Here is a 15,490-nt window from a genome sequence, read left to right as displayed (position 1 = left end):
TGACAGGTTGGATTGGGGGTGTAAGAGACAGAGCAGAGCCAGGGATGACTCCAAGACATATGGCCTCAGCAGCTGGAAAGAGGAGTTGCCATCAACTATGACAGGAAAGTTCCGAGAGAAGAGCATTGGTGGGCATACAGGAGGTAGGGAGAAGGGAATGGAGCTAGAGTTGGTTTGGAACATAATGAATTTCATGTGTCTAGTGGCTCTCCAGATGGAGATGTCAAGTAGGCAACTGGTTCCATGAGTCAATACTGGTATAAATTTGTGTTTAGTACAGATGCTAACTGAAGCATTGTGACTAGATGTATCTCCAGGAGAATGAGTGAGTTAGGGAAAAGAAAACCCCAAAGACTAAGCACTGGGCACTCCCCAGATAGGCCAGGGAGAAGAGAAGGGAACAGCAAAGAAGTTAAGGAGGAACAGCCAAGGAAGTAGGAGGAAAATTTAATGGCTGACGTCCTGCAAGTCAAGTAAAGAATGGTCATGCCCTAGCCGATTTGGCTCAGTAGATAGAGCATCGGCCTGGAGACCAAAGGGGCCCAGGTTTGATTCCGGTCAAGGGCTCATACCTTGGTTGGAGGCTCCTCCCTGGCCCAGGCCCTGGTTGGGGCTCGTGTAGGAGGCAACCAATTTGATGTGTTTCTCTCATGTTGATGTTTTTGTTTTTCCCTCTCTCTTCCACTCTCCCTAAAAATCAATAGAAAAATACTTCAGGTGAGGATTAACTAAAAACATTTTTTTAAAAAAAGAAAAATATGGTCATATTGTGCCAATGCTGCTGATAGAGCAAATAGGCGAGGGCTAAGAATTGACTGTTAGATTTAGCAACATAGGTGAATAATATATGTAGTGGAGGAGGGGGGAGGTTCTGTAGAATTCATATTTTTACATGCTCAGGAATTATTGAATTGTTTAATTTCACTTTTTTTAAAAAATATTTTTATTGCCGAAACCGGTTTGGCTCAGTGGATAGAGCGTCGGCCTGCGGACTGAAAGGTCCCAGGTTCGATTCCGGTCAAGGGCATGTACCTGGGTTGCGGGCACATCCCCGGTGGGGGATGTGCTGGAGGCAGCTGATCGATGTTTCTGACTCTCTATCCCTCTCCCTTCCTCTCTGTAAAAAAATCAATAAAAATATATTTTTATTGATTTTTTTACAGAGAGGAAGGGAGAGGGATAGAGAGTTAGAAACATCGATCAGCTGCCTCCTGCACACCCCCACCCCCTACTGGGGATATGTCCGCAACCAAGGTACATGCCCTTGACCGGAATCGAACCTGGGACCCTTCAGTCCACAGGCCGACGCTCTATCCACTGAGCCAAACTGGTCAGGGCTTAATTTTACTTTTAAGGAGCCACTCACCATGTTACTGATATGATAGAACGGGCCCTTGTTTCCTTGAACTGTGTATAATTGTACTGTCTAAAGATGATGCCAGAAAAAAATCTGGAACAAAGCATGAGTTAGCTGTATCCACCTGATAGCCATAGAGGAACAATGTTAACAATCAAGTTTGAATCAAAGTAGAATAAGTTTGATATTCTTCAAGACATGGGTTAAAAGAGTAGAATTTGTTCTGTGTCATTAATTCTGGAAAATATAATACTAAAATTCTCCTGAGAGGAATGAAGATAATTTCAGGAAGAGTCAAATAAATGAAAGCAATAAAAAAACTCTGGATTTGCAACCACTTTACCAATATTCATTAACAAAGAATTATATGCCATGATAAATTTGAGAGGTAAAGGTTTTTGGCTAATGAAGCCATTAAGATTACTTTTGATAATAAATGTTTTTAATAAAGGAAGTGCACATTGATTTCTGCAATAGGACACAGAGCAGAAAAATTTAAAACTTTATATATATTTTAATTTAAAAATACCAGAATCTCTTGATTAAAGTTGAAATGCCATATTTCCAAAGACATTACTTAATTAGACAAACTAAAATCTTACATAACAAGTTGGAGATTGGAGTTTAAAAAATATATAAAGATATCATTTGCATTTCTACTAGTAAAACAAACAAAAAATTTAGTAAAATAAAATTATGCTGATTGAGCTTCTGGGGGAAAAAACTATTTAATCCCAGCAGTTTATTCAGAAATGACTGCTACAGCTTAAGATGTTAGTTCTTGAAATGGTCACAAATCACATGGAAACTATAATAATAATGAAAGAAATCAAGTGTGGTTGTCACTGTAATGTATGACTTTCAGAGGTGCTGAAATTTGTGTAAGAATAATACTAAACAGTTTTTAGTTAAGAAAGCAAAAGGTCTACCATCCTCTTTTCAGTTTTGGAGTTTTTTATTCAACACTCCCCCCTTTTGTTGCATTAAAACTTATTCCAAAGATTACTGCTGTGCTAGATATTGATTTTGAGCCTTGTGATATGTTAAAACAATAAAGTCTGTATGTACTTACATCTGTGTGTATATTATACATCTAACTACATTTATATGTAGTATTTATGTACATACATATATGAGCATGTACATACAAGGTGCACATACACACACACACACACACACACACACACAAGAGGTTATGTACATTGAGTTGAGTGATAACACTAAAAGGCTATGTCATTTTGACCAGCTGTTTCTCTAACAAGTCTTGTAATCCATCTTAACTAGGCTGTGCCAATATTAGGAAGCAGTAGATAACCCTTAAGTTTCTTAGATTCTTCGTCTATTTTCCATGTTAGGAGAATAATGCCTGTGAAGACAATTCAGCCAAAGCCTTGGGGCACCTCACCTGTAATGACTACCCAGGATTTTTTCAAGGAGAGCCATAGATAAAGGAACATGAGCCTCTACCTTAGTGGTTCTCAAAGTGTGGTTCATAGAACCCTGGTAGCCTAAACCTTTTTAAGGGGTCCACAAGGTCAAAATTATTATTTTTTAATTCTCATCTGAGGATATGTTTTATTGATTTTTAGAGAGAGAGGAAGGGAGAGAAAGAAACATTGATGTAAGAAAGAAACATTGATTGGTTCTTCCCCCTCAACCTAGGTATGTGCCCTGACTGGGAATCAAACCCACAACTCTTTGGTGTATGGGATGATGTTCTAACCAACTGAACCACCCAGGCGGGGCCCAAATTATTTTTTAATGCTAAGATGTTTTTTGCCTTTTTCACTGGTGGTACAAAAGCGGTGGTGGGTGAGGTGTCTTAGCATGGATCAAAATAGAGGCACCAGACTGTACTATAGAGATTGTATTCTTCATTTGCACACACTGCTTTAAAAAAATGGCCAGTTTTATGTAATGTCCTCATTGAAGCAGTAAAATTACGATTTTAATAACTCTCAACCCTTGGCTGCATATTGTATTAATACACTGTGGTGAGGGTAAAGAACATATAAAATAAGTATAATGGGTGTCTCAAGAGGAAGTCCTTACTTGAGTTGAAAGTTGAATTAGCTCCTTTATCATATTACACCCTTTTTACTTGAATGAAACAAATGATTATTCAGACTTCAGTATGTGGAAGACATTTTTTTCAAAATGAACAAAATGACACTTTAAAAAGAACAACTGATATATCAGTTATACGTGCTGCCAGAAATGAAATTCAGACTTTCAAATGATGATTAAAATTTTGGAAATCTTGTACTCACCACTATGAGTTTGACAGCTTTGCATTACTTAAAAGCGTTTCTGATGACAGTAGTGGTGATATTAATGAATATGATTTTTTTTAATCCTCAGCCAATGATATTTTTTCCATTGATTTTTTTTTTTTAAAGAGAGAGTGGAGGGGATGTAGGAAGGGAAAAGAGAGACAAACATCAATGTGAGAGAGACACATCAATTGGTTCCCTCTCACACGCTCCCCTACCAGGAACAGGGATCAAACCTACAACCAGGGTACGTTCCCTTAACCAGGAATCAAAACTGCAACCCTTCAGTCCACAGGCAGATATTCCAACCACTGATTAAACCGGCCAGGGCATGAACATGAATTTTAATATCATTTGGAAGAGCTACATAACTCAGCGATCTAATATTCTCCAGATGACCAATGCATATTGTTAAAAATCATGCGTAGGTAAAAGATCTATTCAAAGTGCAAGATAGGTGAATGAGTTTTAATACCAGGAGTTTGAAAAGTTGATAGTTTTCAGATTCCATATTGCAGCTAACCAAGTCAGTTTAATATGTTATCAAAAATTAATATCCACAATTATATGAAAAGGCTAGGAAGGTACTTCTCCCTTTTCCAAACACGTATCTGGTTCATAAATTTTAATCAAGAAACATATTTCAACAGATTGAATGCAGAAGCAGATATGAGGACCCAGTTATCTTCTATTAAGCCAGATGTTAAAGAGATTTACAAAAATGTAAAACAAGCCCTAACCGGTTTGGCTCAGTGGATAGAGCATTGGCCTGCAGACTGAAGGGTCTTGGGTCTGATTCTGGTCAAGGGCATGTACCTTGGTTGTGGGTACATCCCCAGTGGGGGTGTGCAGGAGGCAGCTGATCAATGTTTCTCTCTCATCGGTGTTTCTGATTCTCTATCTCTCTTCCTTCCTCTCTGTAAAAATCAATTTTTTATATATATATATATATATATATATATATATATATATATATATTAAAAAACATAAAACAATGTCATTCTTATTTTTTGTTTTATAGAATATAATTATTTTTATAGCATATTTTATGTTACCATGAAATGGGTTTATTATTTTAAATGAGTTAATACTTATTTTTTAATTTCTTGGTTTTAACTTCTAATATGGTAAATGTTGATAAGCACAGCCCACATTTTAAAAAATGTTCTTTGAGCACCCCATCTATTTTAAAATGTGAAGGAGTCTTGAGATAAAAAGTTTTGGGGTTTTTTTGTTTTGTTTTTGTTATTTCTCACCCAAGGATATTTTTTCCATTGATTTTTAAAAGAGTGGAAGAGAGGGATGGAGGGGGAAAGTGAGAGAAACATCATTGATTGATTGCCTCCTGCAAAAGTCCCAACCAGGCTGGGTACTGAACCTGAAACCCAGGTACATGCCCTTGACCAGGAATTGAACCTGTGACCCTTGGTGTGATAGCCGACACTCTAACCACCAGCCAGGACAAGATTAAAAAGTTTGAGAACCAGTTCTTTACATAGGTGCATTTTATTCCTGAAATTGCTCCCCACTTCAAAGAGCAAGCCCAAATCCAAGGTGTTCAGCAACCTATCATGAAGGACACAACCACCAAATCTATCAAAGAAGGTGGACTAGAGCACAGGTACTGAACTTGTCACTGCAGCAGAGTAAGGCCACCCCAAATCTGATTTGGACAAGCGTTGCTCCATGAACAAGCATCTGAATTCACTCATTTATTTACTCAACAGACAGTGTTAAGGGCTTCTTGTTCGCAGACGTTGCAGTGAGTGATGGGGATGTGAAATAGAAGAAGATGATAGCTTCTGCAGCAAGCTTAGAAATTAAGATGAGTTGGTGTCTGTCTGTGACTACTGCTGGAACAACCATGACTTGAAAACATTCGGGGCAGTGAGATTGCAATGATTCATTGAGAAAAGAGGTCATGAAGTGTCAGAAAAATTAAACTTTGAGCTAGTTTGGAATTTTAATGGCACTAAGAATGCACATTTATTTAGCTTGCGTGGCTTACGTACAACATGGTTTTGATAATGTATGTGTGTAACATAGGTTCTACCTTCAAATAGCTTGCAACCTAGTGTTAGTAACAAAATGGACTTAAGAAAGTTGTGTTTTGGTAATATAAGGAAGTTATATCAAATGCTGCACAGATGCCAAGTAGATAGGTCATAGGTGAGAGCTGCACCAAGCAGTTGAATTTTCAACATTATATTAAGAAACAAATCCAAGAGGAAGACATATTACTGCTTAAGAAAAGGTCAGATAAAGCAGCAAGACAGAATGGATAACATTATAATGGTTTCCAAAGATAACCACCAGTAAATTCAAAGAACAGTGGCTTTTCTTTGCACTGTTTATTGTACAGCCTTTAATTCGACATTAGGGAAAAGAGATCCAGGAAACAGAAGGCTTGGGAGAATAAGCACTAAATGTAGCCTTTCCCCTGTCTTAATTAGACTCTTTAATAACCAGGATAAATGTAGCAGTGAGCTAGATTATTGGATCCAACGATGGCAAAATGGTGAGAAATTTCCTTTTAGTCCTCCTTGGCCACTCTTTCTCATTGCCATAAGGTAAGGAAAGAATATTCCTTCTCACAGTAGCAGGGTGAGTAGTTTTAAGTCCTGGATCTTAATAAAAGCAGTGGGGGGAGAAAACCAAGATGGCAGCATAGGTAAACACCGGAGATTGCTGCCTCACACAACCACTTCAAAATACAACTAAAAGACGGAATGAACATCATCCAGAACCACAGGAAGGCTGGCTGAGTGGAAATTCTACAACTAGAAGGAAAGAGAATAGCATACTGAGACTCAGAGGAGGTGCAGTGCGTAAGTAAAATACAAAGGTGCAGAGGTGCATGCAGAGAGGGCTGGCGGCTGAGGTCACGATTGCCTGTTTCATCGGGACAAAGTCGAGGACTCTGAGCTCCAGTTCCGGGCGAGTCTCTGAGGACCCAGACTCATACGGGAGAAGCGGGACTGTCTGGCATTGGTCGGAATTCGAGGGCAGCTTTCTCTCGGAGGCACACACAGCGATTGCCAGGGCCTCTGAGGACAGGACTGAGAGCAGCCATACTGCTCACTCCGCCCACCCAGTTGATCCCCTGGGGCTCCGCCCCACCCAAGCAGTGCAAGGAGGCCTTTGCATATGAAAGGCCCGGCCCTTTGTAATCTGAAAATTACTAAACAAACTGCAGCTGCCCAAGGCCCCCAGGGCAACTTGCATTGCTTTACAGCTGGCTTCTGCAGGGTAGCCTCAGGCAGAGGCTAGATTAGCAACTCCTTAGATCCAAGAGCCAGTGTACCCAGTGGTGAGAGTGGGACCATCCAATTATAACTCTGCAGATCCATAAGGGACACACTCAGGGGGCAGACTCAGTGAGCACCAAAGCCCCACTGAAGCAAGTCTTGCCCCAGAAGGGTGTCTTCAGCACAGAAGTTCTCCCACCTTAGACACAGCTGATTCTCACAGCCAATTGGCCTGGAGGTCAAATCTTCCCAGTGATACCTACAACAATCAAGGCTTAACTACAACAAGACTGTGCACAAAGCCCACAAGGGGGTGCAACCAAGAGTGTCTACTTCAGGTAATTGGGGAGGCTGAGCCACCAGTCCCTATAGGACACTTAGCACAGAAAGCCATTCTATCGACACAGCAAAGCATAAAAAATGCCAAGACAAATAGGACACAAATGACAGAAATGGAGGAAAGCAAACTACTGGACATAGAGTTCAAAACCACACTTTCAAGGTTTTTCAAGAACTTTCTAGAAACCGCTGATAAATGTAGTGAGATCCTCAAGAAATCTAGTGAGACCCTCGAGGTTGTGAAAAAGGACCAACTAGAAATTAAGCATACACTGACTAAAATAAAGAATATTATACAGACTCCCAACAGCAGACCAGGGGACCGCAAGAATCAAGTCAAAGATTTGAAATACGAAGAAGCAAAAAACACCCAACTGGAAAAGCAAAATGAAAAAAGAATCCAAAAATACAAAGATAGTGTAAGGAGCCTCTGGGACAGCTTCAAGCATACCAACATCCAAATTATAGGGGTGCCAGAAGATGAGAGAGAGCAAGATATTGAAAACCTATTTGAAGAAATAATGACAGAAAACTTCCCCTACCTGGTGAAAGAAATAGACTTACAAGTCCAGAAAGCACAGAGAACCCCAAACAAAAGGAATCCAAAGAGGACCACACCAAGACACATCATAATTAAAATGCCAAGAACAAAAGACAAAGAGAGGATCTTACAAGCAGCAAGAAAAAGAAAGTCAGTTACCTACAAGGGAATACCCATACGACTATCAGCTGATTTCTCAACAGAAACTTTGCAGGCCAGAAGGGAGTGGCAAGAAATATTCAAAGTGATGAATAGCAAGAACCTACAACCAAGATTACTTTATCCAGCAAAGCTATCATTCAGAATTGAAGGTCAGATAAGGAAAAGCTAAAGGAGTTCATCACCACCAAACCAGTGTTATATGAAATGCTGAAAGGTATCCTTTAAGAAGAGGAAGAAGAAGAAAAAGGTAAAGATACAAATTATGAACAACAAGTACACATCTATCAACAAGTGAATCTGAAAATCAAGTGAATAAATAATCTGATGAACAGAATGAACTGGTGATTATAATAGAATCAAGGACATAGAAAGGGAATGGACTGACTATTCTTGGGCAGGAAAGGGGTGTGGGGGATGCGGGAAGAGACTGGACAAAAATCGTGCACCTATGGATGAGGACAGTGGGTGGTGAATGAGGGCGGAGGGTGGGGTGGGAACTGGGAGGAGGGGAGTTATGGGGGGAAAAAAGAGGAACAAATGTAATAATCTGAACAATAAAGATTTAATTTAAAAAAAAATAAAAGCAGTGGGACTGAGCACTGAAAAAGGGGAATACAGACTAAGAAAAGGATGCGGCCGATTCCCCTTTTCCCAGAGTCTCCAGTGCAGCCTATTATTAGATAGAGGTAAGTGTTTTCAGGACCAACTGATTTCTCAGAAGAGATAAAGGATAAGTTTGAGGCTCACAGTAAAATGTGATAAGTACAGGAAATAGAAAAAGATATCAAGTCAAAAGAACAGGGACCAAAAAGGGGAGGGGGTGCAACAAAATGAAGATCACCCCAGTCCCCCTCTGCCCCAGCCACCACCATAATGAAAATCTTCCCTCTTACAAGACAAGGACCATATGGCAAAGTTGTTTGCCTTCCCCAAGGAACAAGCAAAATACTTTACATGTAGGGCACAGTAGAGAATGAACACAAACCAATGCTGAGATGACACTTATAAAATAGTTTAAAGCAACAGCCCAAAATGGTAAGATTAATAGCAAAAATATCTCTAAGGCTAGGCTCTGCTTTTTCTGGTGCCCTCTTGTTCTGTTTAAGAGAGAATCCAGGAAATAATGGATTCTGAGACTGCTCTGCCATGGACTGTCTGGTCCATGTGGAGCCAAAGGGAGCCAGCTTATTGGACAGTAGTGAGTGAAGGAACTTGTCTTTTTCCTGTGAGGCCCCTTATTTTAGTCAATGACTTATGACAACACCAATGTGCCGTGACCACTACTATTGTAACTCAGATCACTATTTCTGGAGGGTTGAAGCAGCATCTCGAATGTTGTTAACAATGGAGTATGTTGTGCATGCAGATCAATGAGTTCACCAGTAATCTCTCCTTTCTCAGAAACATGATTCCCGTGACAGAGTTCCGGCAGTTCTCTGAGCAGCAGCCTGCCTTCCGGGTGCTGAAGCCGTGGTGGGATGTGTTCACCGATTACCTCTCCGTGGCCATGCTGATGATCGGGGTGTTTGGTTGTACTTTACAGGTAGGTGCCTAGACTCATGTCAAATGGAGCCACAGCAAGATGGTCATTGAAACCCTTACAAGAGCTGGCTCTGTGATTTTCACCAAGTAACTGTTAGTTGCTCTTCAGTCTTTGTGGATGATGCTTATAATCATGGCAGGGAGCCTGAAGCCCTGATTTACTCGACTTGCCTAATAAGGTAAACATGGTACTCATAAGGTTTCACTGGGCCCACACAGAAGTAAGGGGAGTCAAATAGTATTTGATGTCACTAACATTAAAGGAAGTCCCTTATCTTTCAAAGTTGGCTTTATGGTAAAATATAACATGTATAGCCACAGCGCCATTTATATTGCCAAAATGGAACTCTCTTCTTTACCTCTTCACTAACCCCTGATATTTTCTGGAAGAACATTTTTATGAGATATCATTCTTAATTTTATCCATTGTTTAGTTTTTAATTAAAAGGTAGCCCAATCAAAATTTATTCTATATAGATGCTGTGTGTTCATATATTGAATCCAGGTATTTTTGTATGCCTACTATGTGCCAGGCACTGTACTTTGAGGATATGTGTGTGTGTGTGTGTGTATAAATTATATATATATATATGGAGAGAGAGAGAGAGAGAGAGAGAGAGAGAGAGAGAGAGAGTTTATTTGGGGGGTAAAACTGAATAAACCAGCAATCAGGAAAGGTTGTGTTATACTATGATGGATATATCCATAAGCAATAAGGGAGTGCAGAGGAGGGGTGCTTGGCTTGGGAACAAGAGAAAAGGGGATGGTTGTATTACAATTTAGACAACCAGCTGAAGTTAGGGAGAGGGAGATGAGGGTGGAAAGGATGCCAGGAAGAGGAAGGGAAGTTCTAAGTCATGGACGTGAGAAAGAACAGGGCAACTTCAGGAAATTCAGTGAGTGTCATCAGTGTGAGAGTTGAAGCCATGCCCGTGAATGGAATCACTCAAGGGGGACTGGCCAGTGAGATGATGTTAGGGATAACATTAAAGAGTGATTGAAGGGAAAAAAGGTGCATCTGAAGAAGATTAAGAAGGGGCAGCTGTAAGAACAGGTGGAAACGGGAGGAGGGGCTCAGAAGTCAAAGGCAGGTGTGGTTAATGATGGCAGGCAGTACAACTAGTTCATGGACTACGGAGAGGAAAGTAGCAACTAGGCCATTAGAAATCTTAGTTTCAGTGGGTGGATGGAAGTTAAAGTAAAGGCTGGGGCGAGGTACTTCAGAATCCCTTCACCGTTTGCACACAGAAGTACAACTTGGCAGTTACAGAATAGTCACAGGGATGTAGATTACAGCATAGGAAATATTGTCAGTAATACTGTAATAACCATGTACAGTGCCAGTTGGGTACTTGAAATATCAGGGGGAACACTTTTGTCAAGTATACGATTGCCTAACCCCTCTACTGTACACCTGAAACCAGTACAAAATAGTATTGAATGTAAACTGTAATTGAAAACAAAAGGCTGTGGGGTAGATGTGACTTTCAGGTAAAACAGCTGAGAGGAAGAGAGGTTTGGAAGAGAGAAAAATAGAAGTGGTGCAGAGTAAAAATAAAGGCCTTTTTAAAGCTGATTTTAACTCTAGTTAACACGTAGTACTTCCTCTGTGTCAGGCATTATTCTGAACATGTTACATATATTTAAACTCATTCATCCTCATGGCAACCCTAAGACAGAGGTACTGTTATTATCCCCATTTACAAATGAGACAGCTCAGGCACAGAGCGTTTGGGGCATCCTCCCAAGGTGGGTGGCAAAGCCCTTATCAAACCCAGACAGTTTGGCCCCAACTTTCCTGTTCTTAATCCCTAACACCATGCTACCTTTTACTTGGCTGAAAAAATGTTGCCCTTTCCTTTTCTCCAAAAAAAAAAAAAAAAAAGAGCAATGAAAACCTAGAGTTTGAAAGAGAGGAAAGGCATAAATTCGTCTATAAATAAAACAAATAATTGTTGAAGAACCTACTGTGTGCCAGGCACTGTTCTAGGAGCCAAGAATTATCAATACAGGCGGAAAAAAAATAAAAGAATTAATGTCCCAACCTTAGGGAACTTACATTCTATGGGAAAAAAACAGCAGCAGAAGGAAAATCAATTAGTAAATATGTTAGAAGGTAATAAGGGCAATGGGGAAAAAAAATCAAACATACGAGGACTGTAGGAGGTCCCAGCTCAAATAGGCTGACCTGAAGGGGCTTAGACCAAGGAATTGCAGGAGGTGCAGGAGCAGGCCATGCAGATGTCCGGGGAGGAGCCTTCCAGGCAGAGGGAACAGCAAGAGCCAGGAACACATAGGCAGAGGGTTCACACAGGACCCTTCTGTGGGAGAATTTGACATTTACTTTCTCAGCTTGCTAACCCTGTGTTTCTGGAGACCTGGTAAAGGTAGAATGTTAGTGTTACTAGGCAACATTGTTTATGATGCAAGTGACTGCTGATTGGTCAACGGCATCTGGGCTGGTAGGAAGCCATAGCATAGAACTTCTGTGATTGTGGTGACATTAGTAACTAGGCATGTCCTTTGACACGTGGAAGAGGTATCTATTGGGTTACAAGAGATATGGGCTCCTTTGGAACATAAGGCTTTCAAGCCAGGGTAAATCCAGACTCTGCCGACAGTGGATGTTTTTTCCTTGCACCTGGGATGATCCAGGAAGGAGAGGCTCAGGAAGAGCCTAGCTCCTGGGCAGCAGCGTGGACCCTATACAGACAGTGACAAGATCCCCCAAAGGGGGAAGCCTGATGTCACCTTGCTGGCAAGCTGTGACTCCATCCTCTACCTTTTTAAGTGATTCTGGTGCTGAGGGAGGTTTGTGATAGTCTTGTAAGTCTGAATGTGGAGATGAACCTAGAAAGACCCCAGGTGATGTTATAGGCCTGAAGCAGGGGCATCCCTGACATGTTGAAGGAAAAGCCAGGAGGCCAGAGAAGAGTGCGTGAGTGGAGGAGGAGAATGAAGTCTGGAGAAGCCTTGGAGTCTTTATAAAGGTTTTGGCTTTTCCCTAAGTGAGATGGGACAGGTTTGGAGGAGTCTGAGCAGAGGGTAGTCAGTATGTGACTTAGATTTGAACAAGACCCTTCTAGGTGCTGAGAGTACAGTGCGGCGGCAAGGACAGAAGCAGGGGATTATTTAGAAGGCCACCACAATAAACCAGGCAAGACATGAAGCAGATGGCTTGGACCAGGATTAAAGTAGTGGTTCTGGATATATTTGAAAAGAAAATCACTAAGATTTGTTGAAAGATGGAATGTGAGGTATGAGAGAAAACGAGAAATAAAAAATGACTCTAACAGTGGTTAGGTCTGAGCAACTGGAAAAAGTTTAAGCATGTTAAGTTAGAGATATGTGTTAGCTCCCCAAGTAGAAATGTTAAATAGGCAGTTGGATACAAGACACAGGAGATCAGGGGAGTGAGGAGCGATCATCTCAGGAGGAAGGAGGTGATGGAACCAGGCTGGAGGATCATCCTTGACTTGGTCTAGAGCGCACCTTCCACCAACATGGGAATGGTGGGTATAGGTGCATTTTATTGGGGCAGAGGGAGGAAAGAGGCAGAGAGAGACGGGCATGTATGCCTCATGGCTTCTGTGGAGTAGAAAGTGGCACATATGCTGAGAGATTGAGGGTAAGGAAGATAGGACGTGGCAACAAGGAATCGAGCAGAGTAGGATCCTTAAGGAGAAGGGCAAAGATTTGGAATGGCCAGTTCGGGAAACAGAGGGAGGTGACACAGAGCAGCAGGAAGACTGCACATCCGCCTTCCTTTGTCATTGTACCCAGCACCCAGCACCGCCACAAGCATGAGGTTCTTTCTGTGTACATAGTCCGTGGCAGGAGGAAATGCAGAAAAGAGAAACCTCACAGGAAATCTTTAAGAGCTAGTAGTGAACTTGGAAAAAATGAACAGAGGAGAGCATGTGCCTATGAAAATACCTGTAATGAACATCATTTGGGAGGTGTGCTGCAGTGACTGCAGGAGGGGATTCCTTCACAACTTCAGCATCTTTCCTGGCCCACGGTCAGGATCACCTCCCAGGCCCAGCCCCCTTCGTGGGTCTCTGCTGTACAGAAGCTCTTTTCTCGCTCCACTTAGCACCCTACTCTGCACCACCACCACCACCACCCACATTCTTTGCCCACTCCTCAGGCACATAACCCAACCTGGGCCCATCACACATAGGCCTATTTCATCCTTCCAGCCTTTCAAAAGAAAATGGAGGCAGTTGACTGTGTATAGGAAATATAGTCTGAGATGTCAGGGTTCTGAAAAGAGACTGAGATGCCCCAAAGGAATGTTGCATCAGAATTCGGAGTGGACCATCTTATTCAACATATCTCTGAGCACCAGTGATATAGCAGGCATTGTGTGGGGCTATAGACACTGAAAGAGAAATACCGTGCAGCCCCTGCCATCAGGTTACTAATAGTCTAAAGAGCATAGAAATACATAAGCAATGTCATTATTCGGTGTATAAGCGCCTTTAGAACCTTAAATATGACGCTATCATCTCAGCTACTGGGAGTTAGAGACTTGAGGAGGTAAAAATTGAGCCTAGTCTCAAAGAATGAGTATACAAAATTAAATGTATATTTTACAAATCATATTTCTTTTATTTTTTAATATTTTTATTGATTTCAGAGAGAAAGGGAGAGAGAGAGAGAGAGAGAGAGAGAGAGAGAGAGAGAGAGAGAGAGAGAAACATCAATGATGAGAGATAATCATTGATTGGCTGCCTCCTGCACACCCCACACTGGGGATCGAGCCTGCAACCTGGCATGTGCCCTGACCAGGAATTGAACCCGTGACCTCCTGGTTCATAGGTAAATGCTCAACCACTGAGCCACGCCAGCCGGGCTTAAATATATATTTTAGAAAGAGGAATGGAAGAAAAAAGTCAGTGGAATCGTGTCACAAAGCCCTGTAGTGTGATTGTGTCACAAAGCCCTCATTAATTGGCGCAGATGGCATTTAGGGGCATTTCCTCACACATCCCATCCTATCCAGAGTGCTAATAGCGCTTTCATTGCGTGGCATTGGTAAAGACCCTGTGTGTGCTAGGACCTATATGTGCTTTAGCTCCCAGAATGAACCTGTGGAAGTAGAAGATATTTCTGAAGCATAAAAGGTTCCATAACTTGCCCCAGAGCCAAGAGGGAAGCAGCAAGGGTTCAGATCTCAGGATGATTTTGTAGCATGTGTCTTTCACCCCTGTGCTCGCTGGTATGGAATACAGTGGGGCCTTGACTTACGAGTGTCCTGACTAACGAGTTTTTCGAGATACGAACCGTCTCTCGGCTGATTTTTTGCTTTGAGTTGCGAGCTAAAATTCGGGTTACGAGCCAGCTTCAGATACCCCACCGCTAGTTGGCGCAGCAAACGTCACAGTGAATGCCACAACATCAGCCCAGCATCACGTGTCTCTCTCGTTCACTTTTTGATTTGACATACAAGTAATTTGAGTTACGAGCTCTGTCTCAGAACGAATTAAACACGTAAGGCAAGGCCCCACTGTATTATGGAACTATTACAGTTGTACAGGTTGTGTGGCCAACTGTGGGCTTGTAAAACAGGATTTTAAATATAAAAACAAATGCAAATGACTAAGGGTTTAAAATAGAAAGTTATAAAAAGAGTGACTTTTCTGTTTGACAGTTTAGATTTTTTTAAAAAATTATTTACCTGCTATAAAAAAGAATAACTTTCAAACTATATAAACATATTTTTAAAAATGAAATATGTTGCAAATTACTAAAGGAAGTAAAACCAACCAGTTTCCATATAACAAATGAATGTTCCTTAGGAAAATGTAAGTTCTTATTTTAGCCCTACTGTGATAATTGACTTATGACTGATAACTTCATAAATAAAGGTTCTCTGATGCTCAAATACTTTTCCTGTTTACAAGGTGATTTTACAATCTATCTATATAAAAGCCTAAGCAACCATTATGACCAGTCAACCGCTCAACTGGTCACTATGATGCGCACTGACCACAGGGGGCAGTCGCTCAATGCAGGAGCTGCC

At 41.3% G+C, this 15,490-nt stretch overlaps 1 protein-coding gene across 1 annotated transcript in view; it reads left to right on the top strand.

Moving 5' to 3' along the window:
• The window catches only part of LRRC8C (leucine rich repeat containing 8 VRAC subunit C), an 84,050-nt gene that overhangs the window by 44,325 nt on the left and 24,235 nt on the right, over positions 1–15,490 (top strand). Inside the window, exon 3 of the mRNA XM_081087771.1 lies at positions 9,322–9,463. Coding sequence (XP_080943897.1) covers positions 9,326–9,463 — 138 coding nt within the window. The 5' untranslated portion in view covers positions 9,322–9,325. The remainder of the gene's footprint in view (positions 1–9,321; positions 9,464–15,490) is intronic.

Source organism: Myotis nattereri, assembly GCF_964212035.1.
Source record: "Myotis nattereri genome assembly, chromosome: 3".
NCBI lineage: Eukaryota > Metazoa > Chordata > Mammalia > Chiroptera > Vespertilionidae > Myotis > Myotis nattereri.
This window is presented reverse-complemented; position numbering and strand designations above follow the sequence as displayed.